A 19872-nucleotide genomic window follows, 5' to 3' on the forward strand; every position below is an offset into this window, starting at 1 on the left:
TCTTTAAAGATGAAAGTTGATTTACAAATTAAAAATCAAACAAAATAATACCGTATATATATTACGTTTACGGTTTACGTCTCGAATGCCACTCAATCTAATGTTGACGAGATATTTCTTACGTTTTGTTTTCTTTACATCCAGTTGCAGTCCATCTCTCTCATCGACCATAGATATTTGTACTTCTCTAAAAGTCAATAAATGCATGCGATGTACAACTTGTTCAGGACATTAAACACTAGAAACGACTTTGTTAATCATGGCCATCTATGAAAGGTTTGTGATCTCAGCGCATGACATCATATATTCATATATCGATCTGGTAACAATATTGGAATATAGATCTTCTCAGAAAGTTTACTGTTCTGGTGGATATATATATCCCTTTAGTCGTGGGTATAAAAATGAGTTGATATACTAGAATTCCTAGATTGAAAGTTGATGACATGAACTACCAAAATTTCTAATGAATTTACCTTTGATAATCTGGTTAAAAAACATGTTTTGAATATTAACAATTCGACAAAAATTGTCATGTGGCAGTGGCAAGCACTTCTCGATCATGCAAAAGTCGCCGTATATGAACGGTAAATTAGTTTTTAGACAAACAGTTTATGTCCAATTGAGGGGAAAATGATGAGACTATTAATCATTACCATAGTATGTGCATGCTTTTGTCCGCGGGCTTTCATATGATGGACGCTCTCATGCTATCCCTTCGATGTATGTTTTCTTTCTCATAATTTTATTAGGAGACATGGATTATTATATATCTGTTTTGGGAAATGTACAGTAACCAAAAATTTAAAGAATTTTGTTCAGAGATGCTTATGTGGATAATCTGATAATATCTAACTAGATTAAGACGGTTGAAATTGATTTTATTTATATTGTATTTTTTATCTATATATACATTTTTTAAGTACATTTTGGGTTCTGCCCTTTTATTTGTACTTATTTACAAAGTTAATTCTTACAAAATTTCCAAAAGTTGTATTACTCCAAATTTTGTTTCTTAAATATTTTACATAGCATTCCAATAAAAAATACAGCAGAATCAATATGAAAACATAAACTATGAGATATTTAACCACACTTTCTATTGTGTATTGAAGATATTCCATTTCTAAATCATTTGCAAACAAGTAAAACAATAATTTGATTCCTATTTTGTTTTCCAAAACCCATGAGATTTTATTCTTAACGTAAGAAGAATTTCGATTCACATTTATTTAAATATTATAACTAATATATATATACTTAATAAATTTTTAAAATTTTAAAATATTATGAATATGTAAAATATTAAAAATTTAAAATAATATATAATATGGATATACAGTAAATGGGTTATAAAGAGGACATATTAGAATTAATAAAATATCATTAAATTTGTGCGAACACGGGTTAAATCTTTATTTTATTATTTGTCAAAATATTAGAATATTTGACATATAAAAATTAAGTTGATTTAACTAAGATTGTGTAAAAATTATTAGGAAAATGTGACTTAATCATAGCGTATAAATGACTTACTATGTATTTAGATCCCTTATTTTTTGTTATAATAATTAAAAATAAAAATAGAATCTCAAACACTAAACAAAACAAACTAAATATAACAAACAAATAGTCATAAAGTATATTGCAGGTTAAAAAATTAATATAAACATGTAGCCGCACAAATGGTCGAAAAATTTAGTTATTCCTCTATTTGCAAAACATCCAATATTTAACAAACAAATACAATATAAAATATAAAATTAAACAAAAAAAAGGTTTGAAAAAGAACCTTCTCCACTTTATTCTTAAAAAGCTTTCTTTCTTTACATTTTATCCAACGATAAAAAACGAAAACTATGTAGTATAACACTATACAGTAATAAAAAAGTGCAGTCTTCTGAGGTGTACCGCTGGTTAAAATCTAGTATAAAATATAATTTATGCTATTGTTTTTAAAAGTTTTTTTTGGATAAAGCATTATGCAATAAAATCATATGCTAAATATGAAGGCTTGAAAAAAACACATATTTTGTAAATTTTATATTGTTAATGATTCTAGATAAGTACTCATGCATAACAATGGTTAAATTTTATTTCGTAATCTATCTTTGGTTAACGTTGTGGTCAATTTGTGGAAAATAAATTTGTAATATTGTGTTTAAAAATCTTTGGAAACAACGTGATATAAGACTAAAATCTTCCAAAAATACAGTTTGGAATATCCATGATTTTATTTGTTACCATTAATATATTAATTATCAATTTGTAATATCCCTAATATTTAGGTGTAACCATTAATATTAATTTATGGATCATTAGTCTATAACCTTTTTGTAACTATTTATAATCATTTATTTAAAATATAAAATCTACAAAAACTATGTTGTGTACTTCCTTTTTATTAAAAATGGGATAATGCCACAGTTTAACGTTATAAATCGCACTTACGAAATATTTTGGGCTTGGTGTACAACGAATGATCTAATGGGTGTACATAGGGGTACAACCCTCAAAGGGTTCCCATTAAATCCATAAATCGAGTATCACCAATAGTTAGGTCTTATGTTGCTACCACACAAGTGATATATAGCATGTTTTAGTAAGATGTTTAATTTAAATACATGAGTAAGCGTAGCGACCTGATTTAATTTTGGAGAAAGCTTGAAAAACTTAATTAAACCATACAATATGTTTGTAATGTGTTAATAAATATATTTCATTTTCCATAGATGTTTTGTTCGTAATGTGTTACTCTCCAACAGACATTATCACAACGCTTTTCCGTATAATAAAGAATTACGATATGGCTGAGTATGATCTTACATTAGCTTTATGTTGATGTCCAAATCGGTCACAATTAGAATGTTTTAGTTCGGTAAAAATGAGGTCGAAGTTCTCTTCTATTAATTGGTGCCGGGGCATAAAAGACGGATTACAACACAACTTAGACGAGTTATAAACAATGGACAAATACAATAGACGAGTTGCGGGCTCGTCGATTCTAGTTATGGACGGGTGAGAGTTTTGTACTTGCTATCCGTATTTTTCTTCCTTTTTGCGATCCCTTGACTTGGATGCCGTACGCTCATTTTTATAGGGAACTATGTTGGTTCGTCTTCAAAAAGACCAAAATACCCCTCCTTCTTAGGAGACTTATTTTGGGCTTTTCTTGGGCCAGGCTTCTTGTTGCGGTGAGGATCTATCCCTAACAGTAGTCCCCCTTCATCCCCAGTTCGTAGCCTTTAGACGAAGAACTGTTTGCATTGTTTAGGAGGACTTATCTTTTCCAAAGCGGCTCGGCGCGAAAGCTTGATCGAGCCTGGGTCTTTCTCTTTTCATTGTTGTGATGATGACCCTCAGACAAGACTTGAGGAAGCGAATGGTCGCGCGTGAGATTACTCAACTTTTGATACTTGGCATCGAATCAGCGTGCGCGGGCGCGTAAAATCCGGAAGTTGTACCGTCGCCGAACGCGTGTTGTAATGATTGCGTTTCTAGAATCTTCCTTCTTTTTCTATAAATACCACCCCTCCACTTCTCTTATTTTATCTTATCGAGTTTTGGTGCTTTCATCGTTCAGGTATTCTTCCTTCTCACTATCTCGTCGTTTTTTCGTCTGCTTGTTAGTGTTTCACACTTTTCGTTATGAATTCCCCCCGATCCGTATCTTCTGATCCTTCCGCCGCCAGTCACCTTCGACGAGCTACTTCTTTTGAGTCCAACGGTTCGGCCAGGCCTACTCGCCGTAAGGCCCAGTCTCGGGTTTCTTCCGATTCGTTGTCGACGGGTTCTGACACGGTTCGATTCGCAGGGATCCAACGTCGCCTTTTTTCTGAGGCGGTCGTATCAAGCTCGTCGGGCCTTCCTTGCAGCATCCTTTCCCTGGTTGACGAGCCATTAACCGATGACCAGTCTTTCCCTGAGATGGATGATTTCCCTCCAACGATCGAAAATATCTTCTTCCATATGCGCCAATCGACGCTGAAAATTGACTCGGCAATTGAAGCGGTTCGTATTGGGAAGCTAAGCGTCACACCGAATATTTTGATCCCATCTCCGGCTCAACGTCCCTGGGATGCTCCTCATGGTTTCATATGTCTCTCGGAGAAATACTTTACCGAATGTGGGCTTACTTTCCCTCTTCCTTCCTTCTTGATGACGTACTTTGCTCGGTGTAAGGCGGCCATTTCACAGTTTGCCCCGGCAACTTTCCAAAACGCCATGGGCCTCTCAATCATGGCCGAGGATGCGGGAGTCAAGCTTACTTGTGACCACCTGGAGGAGCTGACGAGTCTGAACCCGTCGAATCAGAATAAATCCCCTGGGCTTTATTACTTGGCCTCGGCAAAGAATACGACGCTCGTCGAAGGTGCTAAAGGGAAAACATATAACTGGAAAGGCTCATATTTCTTTTTGGAAGTTGTTACGGGGGTTCTTGAGGATCCGTCCATTCCTTGGTTTTCTGGGTGGAACCCTTCACCCGGTAGCCGACCGTTCTTACTTAATTATTTTTGTCTTTTGCTGGCCTTTGGTTTCACTTAACCCTCTTATTCCTCTTTTTTTTTGTAGTCGTCGTTCCAAGGTGCCTACTTCCATAGCCCCCTTCTTTTCCAGCTGAGATTGACGCGATTAAGCTCTTCTGCCCTTACGTCTGGCCGGGTACTGAGTCAAAGAGAGGTTGTCCGAGAAAAGCACCAGCTCCGTCGAAGAAGAAAGGTGACTTTATGTACTTTTAATCAACTTTCCGTTTCATGCTTTGACCTGACGCTGTTTCTATCGTCTATTAGTCGGAACGATGGGCAAGCTGAATATGAACGTCCCTGATGCGTCTGCCCGCTACCGCCGAGCTCCAGAATCCTCATCTTTACCTCGTTTGACTCCTCGATCGGACTCTCGTCTTGCTGCCAATCCTTCCGGCGCTGGTTCGTCCCAAAAGGTTATTACTCAGTCTCATCGGTCGGTCAACGCTCCGTCGAGACAACCTTCAAAATCCCTTCCTCCGAATCACCACATCGGACCTGCCGAGACACTCCCAAGGAGGAAAGTGGATGAGACTTCGGGTCATAACACCGAGGTTACGAAAAATCCTCAGAAGAGGAAGGAGGGCACAGACCAAGATCGATTGGATCCCCCAAAGAAGCCCAAGACGTCTGACTATAGCTGGAACTTCTCCCACTCTTCTGAAGCTCGTCCTTTCCCGGATGATTCTCAATCTTGCGCCAACCTTTTTCGGAAGATCCATTTTGGCGTAGGTCGCTTACTGCCTGTTGAGAGGATGAAGGAAAAGGATGCGGTTACTGACGTTGCCCAAGCCGCCTTTGAGGTTCGTCTTTTTTACCGATCCCGTACTAATTACTCACACATTATTTTTTTTAAATAACAGCTTATTGCTCGAACTTATCGCTTTGCCTCACGCTACGATCGTCGCGTTCGTGATCTGGAGGAATCTCGTTCGGGAGTGTCAAATTCTTCTGAGAAGATTGAACGTTTTGAGGCCCAGCTGGGGGAGGCGGTTCGATCTAATTAGAGGCTGAGCGACGAGGTTTCGAAGCTTGAAAATCATCGGCAAAGATTGATCTCGGAGAGGGATGGTCTCCTGACGAAGCTCGAGGCAGCAGACGCTTCTTGTAGCAGGCTGCAACTTACCCCTAACTCGGAGACGAAGAGACTCAGAGATCGGCGCAAGGATTTCGGGTTTTTTGAGAGGATCAACGCCTATCATAAGATGACCGTTCGTGTGCAAAAGCTTTTGGCCAAACATAAGGGGTATGCTGACGTGGTCGAGGCGTCCAGGGAGAAATTCCTTGAGTACAACCAAGCTGTTAGAAACGTCCCGATGCTCGAGACGCTCATCGCCGAGGGTCAAATATCTTTAATCGCGGAAGGGGTCAAAGAGGGGGTTGTCGATGTGATGTCTCAGTTAAAGGACGAGGTTGAAGGTATTGATCTTCCGGATATTACCGATACTGACTTCGACGTTACCTCGGTCTTTGCTGAGCCTCTTCCCCTGATCCCGACTTGGGTCGCTTCTCCTGTAAGCAGGGATACTAAGGGCCACGACGACGAGGTAGAGGATGATGGGTCTGAAAGTGGAGAAATCGAAGCTGATGGAGTCGAGGAACAGAACGAAAAAGGACAGATCGACGACCATCCTGCTGATGGAGAAGAGGAGCGGATACTCGATCGTCCTGCTGATGGACACTCTCCGACCCCTGGCCGCGAGTCTCCGGTTACTGGTCTATTTTCTTAGTCTCTGTTTCAATCTTCGTCGTTTCTGCCGCGTTTTGGGGTCGGCTCCCCCGTATTAACATGTTGTTTATCATGTTAGGGGTCGGCTCCCTCGTACTTTTACTTTTCATGCCGTGTTAGGGGTCGGCTCATTTTTTATGAAAACAGTCGTACGAGTCACTACTTCTATGAAAACAGTCGTGCTGCAGGGATCTGTGCGTACCTCGAGGAGATGGTTGCTAGAGGTGCTAACGTTCCTCTGAACGTACTGAAGGATTTGAAGGATTTGTGCCGTTATTATCAGACGATGATCGGCGGGTTGGAATTCAACAAACCGTTATTGGCAGACGATGATTGCTCGTCGAGTTTTGCTTTTGTTTCTACTCTTTCCCCCTTTTTTTTTTTGTGTGTCGTAACGGGGTCGGCTCCCGCATTGGACTATTGTTGTTGTTTTAATAAAGCTTCATCTTTTATTACTTTATATCGTCTTCCATTCATGTTATTAGTAGCGACTCGGTTTTACCAGGTGCGATTCACGATGATCTGCTTACACCATCGTGCGAGTTGGGACTTGGCTAACTTCATATAATTAGGTGCGACTCGTGATGGTCGGCTTATCTTTTTTGTGCGAGTTGCGACTCAGCTAACTTTATATAACCAGGTGCGACTCGTGATGGTCAGCTTATCTCTTTTGTGCGATTTGCGACTCGGGTTTAAATATTACGTCGGAACGTCGAGTCGTTACTCGGCCAGAGTAGCCAAGGCACGGTTACTGACGAACAGAGGGATATCGGATACTGCCAGCTGTTCGTCAATAGTCTCTCCGGTCCCGCCTTGACTTGGTTCACAAGGCTCAAGCCAAACTCGATCGACAACTTCACCCAATTGTCAACGGCTTTCCTCAAGCATTATTGAATCTTCATCGAGCGAGGAGTGACGAGTTCGGATCTCTGGGAAATGGCCCAAGAACCTGGTGAGCTCATCGGCAGGTTTAAAGAGAAACTGGTAAACATCTCCATCCCAGAAGACGCTGCAATCGCTGCCTTCAGAAAGGGTCTACTTCCCGGATCCCCTTTACGGAAAGACCTCAATATCCGGAAACCCAAAGACCTCGATGATGCGCTACACAAAGCTTCCCGGTTGGCCGCGAAAATGACCTCCACACCGTCGTATCTCCCGAAGGCTAAAAATTGGGACGAGCACCACGAGCCCCGAAAGCATCACGACCCTCAGGACCGAAAGAAAGGCGTCGTCCACGCGGTCTCCAAGGCAGATGGCCAAAACAAGCAACCGTCCGCCCCAAAGGAGTTATGCTGCGATTTCCACATGATAGCCGGCCACTCCAGCATGAGTGCGTCCATCTAAAGAACTATCTATATGGAAAATACCTTTCTGGCAAAGTCGAAGCCGTCTTTCAGCCCAAGAGCATCCGCGGAGGCAGAGGTCGCCGCAGGGGATGATGAGGTGGTCGATCTAACGGTGGCCGCGGTGCAGGAGGTAGCGGATGAGGCTATGTGAACAACAGCCCGGCTAATGACATTCAACAGCCGGCAAAAGTGCTCGCAAATCGCCAAGAGCAAATGCCCCAAGAAGACAAGTTACCTGGTCCTCCCAAGCGACGAAGGGGGCAGAATCGTGACTTCTTCCTACGAACCTCTGCTCTGCGCGGATCCCATATCATTCACACCGGAAGACGCCAAAGGAATCCAACATCCCCATTCTGATCCTCTAGTCATCGAAGTAGCCATGGGTGAATTCGACGTCGAAAGGGTCTTGGTCGATACCGGGAGCACCGTTAACGTGTTGTTCTGGCAAACGCTGGAAAAAATGGGCGTCACACCAGAGCAGGTAAAGCCCGAGATTCGAACATTGACTGGCTACAATGGGATTGCTAAAATGTCGATGGGCGACGTAAAACAGCAAGTGCGCGCTTGCGGAGTGACCCGGAAAACTAAGTTCGTTGTCATCGATGCGCCCCCAATTTACAACACCATTCAGGGGGCACTGTGGATATACGCAATGCAAGCCGTAGCGTCAACTTACCGTCTCTACTTTAAATTCCTGACCACCACAGGTATCTGCACGCTCTACAGCGATCAGAGGATGGCTCGATCTTGTTCCGTAATCGAAAAGAAGCAAAGGAAAACGGAGGACGCATAGCAATTACAGAGCGGGGACCGTCTTACTGGTCCTCATAAGCCGGAGCGAGAACGTCTAAAGTCTCCGGAATGTCGAATCATCCAGGCAAACATCGATCCTTCCGATTCCTCACGAACTATTGGCAGCAGGGCCAAACTCGAGGACCAAATAAAAACAAAGCTGATCGCCTTTCTGCAATATCGGTTCTCCACATCTGCCACAGGCTCAACGTCGACCCCACGTTCAAACCAATTAGGCAAAAATGCAGGCATTTGGGTCCAGATTGGGCAAAAGCAGTCCATGACGAAGTCGAACGATTACTCAAAGCAGACCAAATAATGGAGGTCTAGTATCCCGATTGGTTGGCTAATCCAGTCGTGGTAAAAAAAAAGAACGGCAAGTGGAGAGTCTGCATGGATTTCATCGACCTCAACAAGGCGTGCCTTAAAGATAAATTTTCCTTTCCGCACATAGACCGTCTCGTCGAAGCCACAGCCGGAAACCAACTGCTCTCGTTCATGGATGCCTTTTCGGGTTATAACCAAATCACCATGAGTTCGACCGATCGCGAAAAAACGGCATTCATCACGGATAGGGGAACCTACTGTTACAAGGTAATGCCATTCAGACTGAAGAACGCCGGGGCAACCTACCAACGACTGGTGAACATGATGTTCGCCAACCTGCTCGGATGTACTATGGAAGTCTACATCGACGACATGCTGGTCAAATCTCTGATCACGGAACAGCATATTTAACATCTCGCCAAATGCTTCGATATTTTGGACCAGTTCCAGATGAAGCTGAATCCGACGAAGTGCACGTTTGGGGTCACCTCGGGCGAATTCCTAGGATACATCGTCACCGAACGAGGAATAGAGGCAAATCCTAAACAGATCGAAGCCATACAGGGACTACCGTCACCAACCAACAAGTGAGAGGTGCAACGCCTGACTGGTCAGATCGCCGCTCTAAATCACTTCATCGTCCGGTCAACGGATAGATGCCTCCCTTTCTATCAGCTCCTCCGAGGAAACAAGGACTTCCATTGGGATGAAGACTGCGAAATCGCCTTTCGGCAGTTGAAGGAGTATCTGACCAGTCACCCGGTGCTAGTCAAACCAGAGGACAACAAAACGTTATACCTCTATGTTTCAGTCTCCAGTTCAGCAGTCAGCGGCGTCTTGGTCTGAGACGATCGTGCCGACCAAAGACCAATCTTCTACAGAAGCAAAGCCCTCAACAATGCAGAGTCACGATATCCCACGCTAGAGAAGTTGGCCCTTGTTGTAACTATTGCCGCGCGAAAGCTCTGACCTTATTTCCAATCGCATTCTGTCGTCGTGTTTACCGATCAGCCGTTCCGAACTAACCTCCATAGCCCTCTCCAATCTGGACTAATGGCAAAATGGGCGGTCGAGTTGAGCGAGTACGATATTGAATACCGATCTCGTCCAAGTTTAAAGTCACAAGTCCTGGCCGATTTCATCACCGAGCTGTGTCCCGAGCTCGAGGACCCTACCCCTAAAGAGGAACATTGGACGATGTTTGTCGATGGATCGTCATCTCACGAGGGGTCCGGCGTGGGACTCATCCTCCGGTCTCCGGCGGGCGAACTGCTCAGATAATGAAACAGAGTACGAAGTCGTTCTTGCGGGACTTCGGTTTGCACGAGGACTCGGGGTGACACACTTGCAAGTTTTCTGCGACTCTCAACTGGTAGTCAGCCAGTTCAGCGGCGAATTCGATGCCAAGAACAAGCGAATGGGAGCCTACTGTCAGTTGGTCCGGACATTGTCCGGGGAATTCACCTCTTTTTCTCTGACAAAGGTCCCGCAAAATGAGAACGCGTCAGCTGACGCTCTCGCAGCCTTGGCGAACTGCTCAGATCCTTATTTGCGGTGTACCATCGCAGTCGAGTGTATCGAAGCTCCCAGCATCGATCTAGTCAGCCTGATCTCCTTCATCAATGACGACTCAGTTCTGATGGAAATCGACGAGCCAATAGAAGACCTGACGGATGTCACGAAGCCACCAGACGATTGGCAAGTTGAGATTAACTCCAACGGAGTCGTCCCGCCGGATCGCTGGGCAGCTCGGCGTTTAAAAGCCCAAAGCGCCAAATACATCCTCTTGGATGGAAACTTATACCGCAAAGTTTATCCAGAGTATTCCTTACCTGCGTTAGTCGCGAGGAGACCGAACGAATCATGATAGAAGTGCACGAAGGTGAGGGTGGCAACAACTCTGGCGGATGTGCACTTGCTTTGAAGATCAAAAAGGACGGACATTACTGGCCAACCATGATTGCCGACTGTGAGGCCTTCTTGGCAAAGTGCGAAGCTTGCCAGCGTCACGGACCGATGCGACACGTCCCGCCCAAACTACTGAGCACCGTTACAGTCCTGTATCCTTTCATGCGCTAGGCCATGGACCTTGTAGGGCCTCTGCCGGTGTCGAAATCCAAGAAGTCTATCCTTGTACTAACCCAATACTTCACCAAATAGATAGAAGTGGAGTCTTTCACAAAGATCCAGTCCTTAGACGTGACCAAATTCATATGGGAAAACGTCATATGTCGTCACAGACTCCTTTACGAGATTGTCACCGATAACGGCACGCAGTTCACTTTGCTCATCCCAGGCGTTTCCTGAGCAAATGACAAATTCGTCGGCGTACCTCGACCCCCCGGTACCCTTAAGGGAACGGTCAAGCCGAGGCTACGAATAAATCGATCGTCGATGGACTGCAGAAATGACTCGGGCGAAAAGAAGGAGCATGGACAGATCATCTCGATGGCGTACTGTGGTCCTATTGCACAGCCCCGCGGCAATCTACGGGACAATCCCCTTTTTCTTTGGCGTATGGGATTGAGGCACTCGCCCCAGCAGAAGCAGGCGTCCCGAAACTTCACCGCACCATGGTGGTCGACAACCCCGACCTTAATAACGACATGCTGACTGATCACATCGACTTTGCTGAAGAGCTGCGCGACCAAGCTCTGGTCCGGATTCAACATTACCAAGACGCAGTGACTCGGTACTATAACAAGACAGTTCGTCAGCGGCGTTTCAACGAGGGCGACTTGGTCCTACGAGAAGTCTTTGAAAACACCAGAGAAGTTAACGCCGGTAAACTCAGCGCTCGATGGGAGGGTCCATACCTCGTATCCAAGGCAGTTTGCCCTGGCGTTTACGAGCTCGTGACCATGGCTGGTGAGTGAATCAAGAACTCGTGGAACGCGACCCATTTGAAGCGTTATTACTATTAAGTCGTTTTCACGACCTTAGCTAGGAGGTTTCGGGAATCCGACCTCCACCTATCTTTCATTTGAAGTGAGTGCAGCTAGAACATGAATAAAGTTTTGTTTTTGGGAAAATTTCCATTTCAAATATTAATTCAATTACATTCATTTCGGCAATTCACCACATATAGAAAAAAGGGGGGGAAACATCCTCTCGGGGAACTAGTCCTAGATGAGAAAAAAGAACCGCAAGTCTTCTGAGTTCGGCATGATCTGACTCCCGTCACTAGCATTCTGGACGGTCCTGCAGCCTAAGAATGGGAGCCAGACCGGACAGATCAGACTCCAACGGTTCTTCCACCGCCAGCTTGCTTAGTTCAGTTCGCCAGAAGTGACCCTCCTGCCTTAAGGCTTCAGGCCTTTCCATCGGCACTTCGGAGCCCTTGGATACCATATCCTCCAGAAAGGCACACGGACCCTCCACCATATGTCTTTCACGGAGATGTGGTCCGCCGACTCCAGATAGTCGACGTACCGCCTTAGCCTCACCAAGCAGGCCCGATAGGCCCAGACATCTGTAATGCACGGGTAGCGGGTTTCCCCCAAAGGTTCGCAATCGCCTTCGAGTAAACTGGACACCACCGTATGGGCGACTTTTTTTTTGCACGCGATAGGTTTAGTAAGCAAACGAGTCATACGCCACTTCGCCTGAAAGAACCTCCGGCAATCATATCATCTAGGACTCAAACAGTCCCTTCCAAATGGTAAAACCGAAAGACCTGGTCAAGTCTAAGACGACACACTTTGATGTATGCGCCCAATGCATTCGATCAGGTAGTCACTGGCATCTTTGTTAGTTTGTTGAAATTTAGAATGTCCTGTATGTCTCAACCCTTCCTCTATTTATACAAAAAACTGTGAGGGCAACCGCCGCTAATTCCGCCAATCAGGTTGCAGCAAGAGTTTCGTTGCGTCCCGAGAATTATTCTAAAAGACCGTGCAAACATTCAATGTTTCTGGGTACCTGCACAAAAAAAAATATATATATATACTTCAGTTTTAATCCGATCTAAATTGGATATAAGACAGTTCGGATCAAACTCATCAACAAGTGCATTCGAAGCATTCCCTGTTGACACCCTGGCCAGGTGATCAACTTGCGTCACAACGCATTAATTTACATATGTAGCGATAAGCTGAACCCAGAGTATTTATTTCGCACCCGACCTCCATCTTTCATACGTAGGGATAAGCCAAACCTAGAGTATTTATTTCGCACCCGATCTTTCATTTGTAGGGATAAGCCAAACCTAGAGTATTTATTTCGCACCCGATCTTTAGTTCGGACGGAATGGTTAGCCGAACCCAGAGAATAATTTCGCAGTCCGACTTTCGAGACCTAGATCGTTGATTTTTACAATCATTTGACAAAAATTGTTTGATGTAAGCCGGGAGACGTCTCACCTCTGGTACATTTTTTTCTTTTAAAAATAATAATAATAAAACAACGATCAAATTACCTGCTACAATGCGGTCGATTCTTATTTTTGAATCTAAATTAAAGGATCAAATTGCCTGCTACAATGCGGCGGAGTCTTATTTTTGCATCTAAATTAAAGGATCAAATTGCCAATACAAAATATGCTAATTCCGAGCTAGCGCGCCACTAGCGGCAATCTCACAAGCACTCGTCTTGAGTCGCTTCGGCATTCACCACAACAGCTGTAGCCCAATCTTCTCCCAGTCCTTGGGACGAGTCTCCAGTGCTCTGACCTTCTGTTCGGCTTCATCGAGCAGATCGGTAGTCATTTTCCTTTTTGCCTTATGTACAGGAACCTCGGCTTCCAGATTTTCTAGCTGGCGATCGATCCTACGTCCCTTCATATGAAAATACTGAAGGTCCTAGCTGAGCTCTTGGGGCATGGCTTCAATCTGCACAAATACAAAGAAGTCAGAGCAATAATAGATTGGCTGTTCATTTGCAAGGAAGGATAACTACTTGGCGAAAAAAGGTATGGGCCTCAGTGATATTGGTTTCACTCGCACGCCTATTTATATAGAACGACCTAATATCAGTCAGAACGAAGTCACCATTCAAAGCAGGAACCGTTTGAGTAGACCTCCGACCCGCTTCTCGACGGCACTCATTGCAACACGCAATCAAACACGGTGGCAAAACAGCTATCCTATCGAACCCATTCTCGATCCAATTCTTTGGATGGGATTCAAGCAGTTCGAGTGTAAGCAATAATTCACTCTGCACTTGTTCCGAGGCGGCAAGCTGATCACGATACTTTGTATAACAATCTTCCACGGAATGGAAAAATTCTTCCAGGTCACGCCTTTCTTCCGATTTGACACGGAACATTAACATCCAAGGAACCCGGATGTTCGGATAATATGCCATTCCTCTCTCGATAGCCTCTACATTCGAGAACGTCGGGACATTGTTCTCGGCGAGCGGGGATTCAACGCTGCTAATAGAGCTAGGCATTATTTCAACTCTAACTTTGCCTCGGTGTTGATAATTCCAAATAAACAAAAGGGTGCAGGCATATTTATACCAGTTTAGGAGGAGACATCTTTCCCAATTTCGCAAAATTGGAAAAGATCGACCTTCTCAATATTGAAAATTTTTCATTTCTACGTAAAAGGAAAAATTCCAAAAATGGATATAGATCCGAAGTCTTTGAACTTTAAAAGTAAAACGGGCCGAACAAGTCGGCAATATTTTTACAAGGGTTTTCCAAAACCCAGACTCAAACGAGTTCACCACCAAAAGAAAATGAAGAGTGAACAGTTAAACCTCCAAAGCCTTGGATAGATCGGCCTGGAAAATGGCAGCGTTAGATCCATGTTGATGCCTCACGGAGTTCGGAGCCGTAGTCCCAGGATGGAGAAGTCCGAAGCCAAACTGATATGGGGACATGACGAAGTCGTTTTCTTCCAGTTCGATGATATCCATCGCATCGATGGCCTCCTGAGCCTTTGTCTTTCTCTCGTTGATCTCCGCGATAACGGTCCCTTTTCCGATCAGATACTGCACCGTCTTCTGAACTCCAACAGCTTGATTCAGCATGTCCTCCATGGGGCGAACTATCGTATCTTGTTCGACTAGATAAGCTCTGACTTTATCTAGTCGAGTTTGTGCCTTCTTCGCTGTTCGCTCTACTTTTTCCAGATGATCCCGGTGAAGTATGCTAACTTCAGAATCATGTTTAGCTTTCAGAAAATCACGTTCTTGTCGCAGTTCGGATTTCTCCCCTTCAAGAGTAAGTACTTGGGAATTCAGATCGCCAATCTTCAGTTTGGATTGAGCGATGATTCCGTCCTTCTCGATAATAATAGCTTCGAGCTCCTTGATCCTATCGTCTTTAGCCTTGCTGGCCCCTCGGATCTGTTTTGTGCACTCTTTCATCTTCTCGAGCTCAAATCCAGAGGTCGATAACACTTTCATCTGCTTGTCATACAATTGAGCCAGCGTGTTGATTTTGGCAGCGGTGTATAAATTCAAGAAAAGCACGTTAGATCGTCCTTACATAGTCTAAACAGCTTCGAGAAAAATGGTGACACGAACCATTAGGTGGGACTCGGCGACATCGAGGTACGCTTTCTCGAACTCCAGCTTGTCTGTTTCCGGAAGGATACGACTGGAAGTTTTCAGGTTCCGAAAGAGTTCGCCAGAGGCTGCCCGATTCGTAACCAAAGGACCATCGCCAAAATAGTCGAAAGCGAATCGATCAGTTTTATCGTTCCCTCTTTTCACGCAAAATTTATCAGCCGATTCCATTTCGGCGTCTTCAGCCAAACGTTTGCGGTTAACTACGGACGGAGGTTCGGAAATGGAGTCACCTCCGACCTCTTTCCCTTTGTGTTGCTTCTTCTTCTTTTTCCTTTTCTCTCCAGTCTTGAGTGGGAGGACGTCTTGTTCGGCAGTTGGAGGGTCGACTCCTTCCAGGGTAAGAGCAGGGTTATCGGTTTCAACGATATTCTCGATACCGACTATGTCGATGTTTTCCTCATTACCCTGAACAGGGTCGATGTCAGATCAGACAACAGCCTGAGAGTCCGGATGCACAATTTGGAGGCAACTGGCCTCGATAACACACGCTACGACAGGTTCTGAGGTTTGCCCCAGCAAACTCGCAAAACTTGGGAATTTTGTCCTGGCTTTGCCCATCACTCTTTCAACTCGAATGCGAGTGATTAATTCCCACTGTCGATTAATACTAGATAATAGTGCGTCTGTAACGGAATGCTAACCGCGGGCTAGATGTGTTGGGCAGAAGGGGCGATCTGCAAACAAGGGACAGAAAGTTAAAATTAGTTAGAAATGCCATGGTCAGTTAAAGCATACGGAAAATTTAAAGTCTACCAAGATTTCCATTCCACACTCTCCGATGAATGCCCAGCGGATCTTCGAGTGAGTATTGGTCAACACAAACATAAAAGTAGCGAGCATCCCACTTTTAAAAGTTACCAACTTTCTTGCGAGAAAGAAAGTTGTGCTTCGGCCTCATGCTCGCTTCCCAGTTCTCCTTGCTCTTCGATATTTTGAAATTTGATAACTGCTCGAAGCATTGAACTCCGATCTTGATTCCTACTTTGGTTGTTATAGTAAGGGCAGTGACAAAGTTACAAATACTGCATGGGGTGAGCAGGCAGATCGGCATCCTGCGTCTTTGGGTGTACCGGAATAATAAAGCGGGAATCAGAAACCAGAGGCGACATTCAGTGAACTAATCTTCGTACAGACAGATGTACCCTTCTAGAGGATTCCAGGGTCGCTGATCGTCCCATGGGATTAGAATTGTAACACCGTTGTTACCCAAACCACATGAGTTTAGCATTCTTACCTCCAATTCGCCCTTCGTGGTCTAACAAAGTCGGAATATCTTCGAGCGAGATTCCTAAGGGAATGAACCGACCTTCTTCTAGGTGTAAATCAGTGTTGGGCAATCCGGTGTCCCCATCCTCGTGGCGATCTGGCCCCAAATTTAGGGGTTGAGTTTGCAAGGAGGAAGCCTCGGCCGAACATCGGGCTAAAGGTGGTTGGGCTTCAAAGCCCGATCTGATGGATCCTCCGTTCTGCGTGACTTTACGCTTGGAGTTGCATCGAATTAATTGATCGCTTTTGATATCGGGCGAAGAGACGGTCGCTTGGAGTTGCATCGAATTAATTGATCGCTTTTAATATCAGAGAGTGCGGAGGAAAGTCGGAAAAAACAACAACAAAAATAAAGCAAAGAGGAGAGAGAACAGAGCAGAATACCTTGTTTTGCTAGTGAAAAATGAGAAATGATGAGAGGAGCTGTGTATTTATAGAGTTGAATGGGCGGCAACCCAACGAAAAATCATCATAACCTACGCAACCTTTTAGCTTCCGACCTAGCAGATGTGACATACATGACACGTGTAACGCCCCCGAACCGTCCTATGATCACGAAGGCTGTCGGACAGCCACGGGACGCCACTTGCAGAATTGCGCCGAGGTGATCCGGTCGAGGGACGGAAGCTGCAGACTTCCCGACCGGTCCTCCCTAGCACAATCCCACCCGCAGCCGAGGTTACTTAGGCTTTGCAACCCTCGCGGCCTGGTGCGTTGTGTTAGCCCGGACAAGGCCGAGTATCATTTGCAACTTGTCATGTTTTCCTGAAAAACCGTATATATATCACTTTAATAAAATAATTCATCTCAAATAAATCGTTAAAGCAATATATATAAAGATAGTCGGAAAATGTATATATAACCGTTTATAAAAACATAGGGTTTTACAAGGAACACAAGAAAACCCTATCCGGCACCCTAACGTTCGCTCCGGCTCTAGACTCACTTAGGCTTCCCTGCAAAACCACAACAACTGAGGCATGAGTAATCTAAGATTACTCAGTGAGTCTGGGTACCCCAATCTCCTACACAGGATTCTATCTTCCCCACCCCGACTACCCCGGCAAGCAAAGAAAACAAGCAAGTAATCAAAGCAACACAGCCGAAAGCGTTAGCGGAAGCAAACATAAACCACAATCAAACAAAAGAGGCTAGATCAACGCGACTCGACTCGACGCTCTAAAGCCTCTACGCCCAACATAAGACGACTAAAGTTCACTTTAGACTCTTCACCTCTACACGACTCGCAAGGACAACTAGGATAAACAAGGAACTCTTGAACTATCCTAAACTCCTTGACCGAACAACCAAATAAGACATCTAGAATATAACAAGGATCGCTTGAAATACCCTAGACTCTTTTCACCTAAGGGCCCTCGATAATCTGTTCCGTTCCAATCCCTCCCATGCCGAGACCACAAAGTTCTCCGGCATGAACCCACCAATAGCTACATCGTCATGTAGCGGTTACGCTGGTAGCTAGCCAGCCGTAACAGTGTCCCCGCGTGAGTGGTCGTCGGGAACACACGCGTGACAAATGCTTATGGAACCAGAATTATCGACACACTACTCTAGCTAAGACTCATGAAACACATTCAAGAGGCTTAGCTACAACCAAACACACCACCATAAATTCGTGCGTTGATACATCAAGCTCGTTAGCATGAAATCACGCATGAAAATCAACATAGAATAATCAACAAGAAGCAAGAAAGTAAATCAAGCAACTTAAGATTATTCTACATGCATGCAACCTACATCCTTAACTTAAGCAACTCATGCAACAAGTTTATATGCGCATGCAACCAATTTGATTTAACCATTTAAATCCTGAAGTCCAATTATGCATGCAATTCCAAATGATTTAATTCCCTTAAATCCTCCCAAGTTCAATTAAGCATGCAAGTAACCTCACTCAATATTATGCAATAAAATGCAAAATACTTCACTCGTTTAGTCATGCATGAAACCGATTTTAAGTAAGAAAATATTACTTACAAAATCCTCTAGGTTCGATCATGCATGCAACCCTTAAACCAATTTTTAAGTAAACCGATTATACTTAAAATGCATCCAAGTTCCCTTTTTACCAAATTTTGAGTGAGTCCCAATTATTTAGCATGCAACTAATTCATTCTCGCATGATAATTCTAATAAGAATCCTATCATGTTTGCATGCAATATATTTTAACCGCAACTACATGTACTACTCTACATGCACTACCTCAGACTCACCTCTTGCGCAATCGTCCATGATACTCGGACTTCACAGCACCACTCGATCAAACCACTCGTTCCTACTCCGCGTCAACTGCTTCTCGCTACGCCGATCGCAACCCGTTCTTTTCCCGATGACCGTCGGCACAACCGTCGACCTTTCTTAGCGTTTTCTAGGCGTACGCGTCGATCACTTCTCCTCTCGATCTCCTTCTCGATCGCCTTTGATCTTTCTCTCGATCCTACTCAACAACTCCCTCTCTTTTCGTCTCTCTCTTTCTCTCGGAAAAGCTTATATGTTCTTAGAGAATTTAGGAGAGTAATCCACCAAATGAAGTTGATCACTTCATATTTATAGGCGAGATTTAGGATCCTTCTTCCATAGTGCTCTTTGACATGTGTCTCCTTCCACCCTTGCATGTTGGACATGTAATTCTTCCACCAATCATCGATCGCCATTAGGCCACTAATCCCTTTATTATTAGTGCATGGGATCATCTCTATTAGTGCATGTAATCTTTCTTATTAGTGCATGTTGTTTAATGGTGCTTTAGGATTAGCTCTTAGCCAATAGGATTTCGCCATCTCCCCTTAATCTCCTTGATTAAGCTAATTCCCCACTATCTCTTCTTAATCCTCTTGAATTTTTAATTCCCCCACTAATTCTTCTTTGATTATTTTAATCCTCCACCTTCCTTAATTTTTATTGGTCAATATTTCTAAGGAAAAATAATTTTCCCAAAGAAATATTGAGTCCTTTGTCCGGCACCATCGACATCTCCTCCGGCAATCTTCGGATTTCTCGGTACCGCTTGACCACAATTCTCGGTCACTGTCGACGACTCTCGACCATCGTCGATAGCTCTCTCGATCGTTCAGACATTCTGCTCGGCAATACTCGGCAAGCTCCCGGGCAATTCGGACAGTACGCCTCGGCGATACGTCTCGGGCAACTTTGACTACGCGCCTCGGATGTCTCGACATTTTCTCGGGTCCTCGACAAATTCTTCGAGTCCTTGACATTTTTTCTCGAGTACTCGGTAACTTCCTCGAGTCTCGACAATTCTCTCGACCAATTCTTTTCGACACTCTTCGACGAATTTTAGGGTCTTGGCCGTACTCCCGATCACTCCGTCTTGGCTCGGCCATTCTC

At 44.3% G+C, this 19872-nt stretch overlaps 2 protein-coding genes across 2 annotated transcripts; both read left to right on the top strand.

Moving 5' to 3' along the window:
- Nucleotides 1-7764: 7764 nt before the first annotated feature.
- On the top strand, nt 7765-8391 carry LOC104759558 (uncharacterized). The gene has a single exon (XM_010482465.1). The coding sequence runs from the start codon at nt 7765-7767 to the stop codon at nt 8389-8391; it is 627 nt and encodes a 208-aa protein (XP_010480767.1).
- Nucleotides 8392-10580: 2189 nt separating this feature from the next.
- Nucleotides 10581-11593, top strand: LOC147924107 (uncharacterized). The gene is made up of 2 exons (XM_087496619.1): nt 10581-10686; nt 11193-11593. Exons 1-2 carry the CDS (start codon nt 10581-10583, stop codon nt 11591-11593), a joined length of 507 nt encoding a protein of 168 aa, XP_087352745.1.
- Nucleotides 11594-19872: the final 8279 nt, after the last annotated feature.

The sequence above is a fragment of the Camelina sativa genome, chromosome 17 (genome assembly GCF_030686135.1).
Source record: "Camelina sativa cultivar CO46 ecotype springtype chromosome 17, ASM3068613v1".
Lineage (NCBI taxonomy): Eukaryota > Viridiplantae > Streptophyta > Magnoliopsida > Brassicales > Brassicaceae > Camelina > Camelina sativa.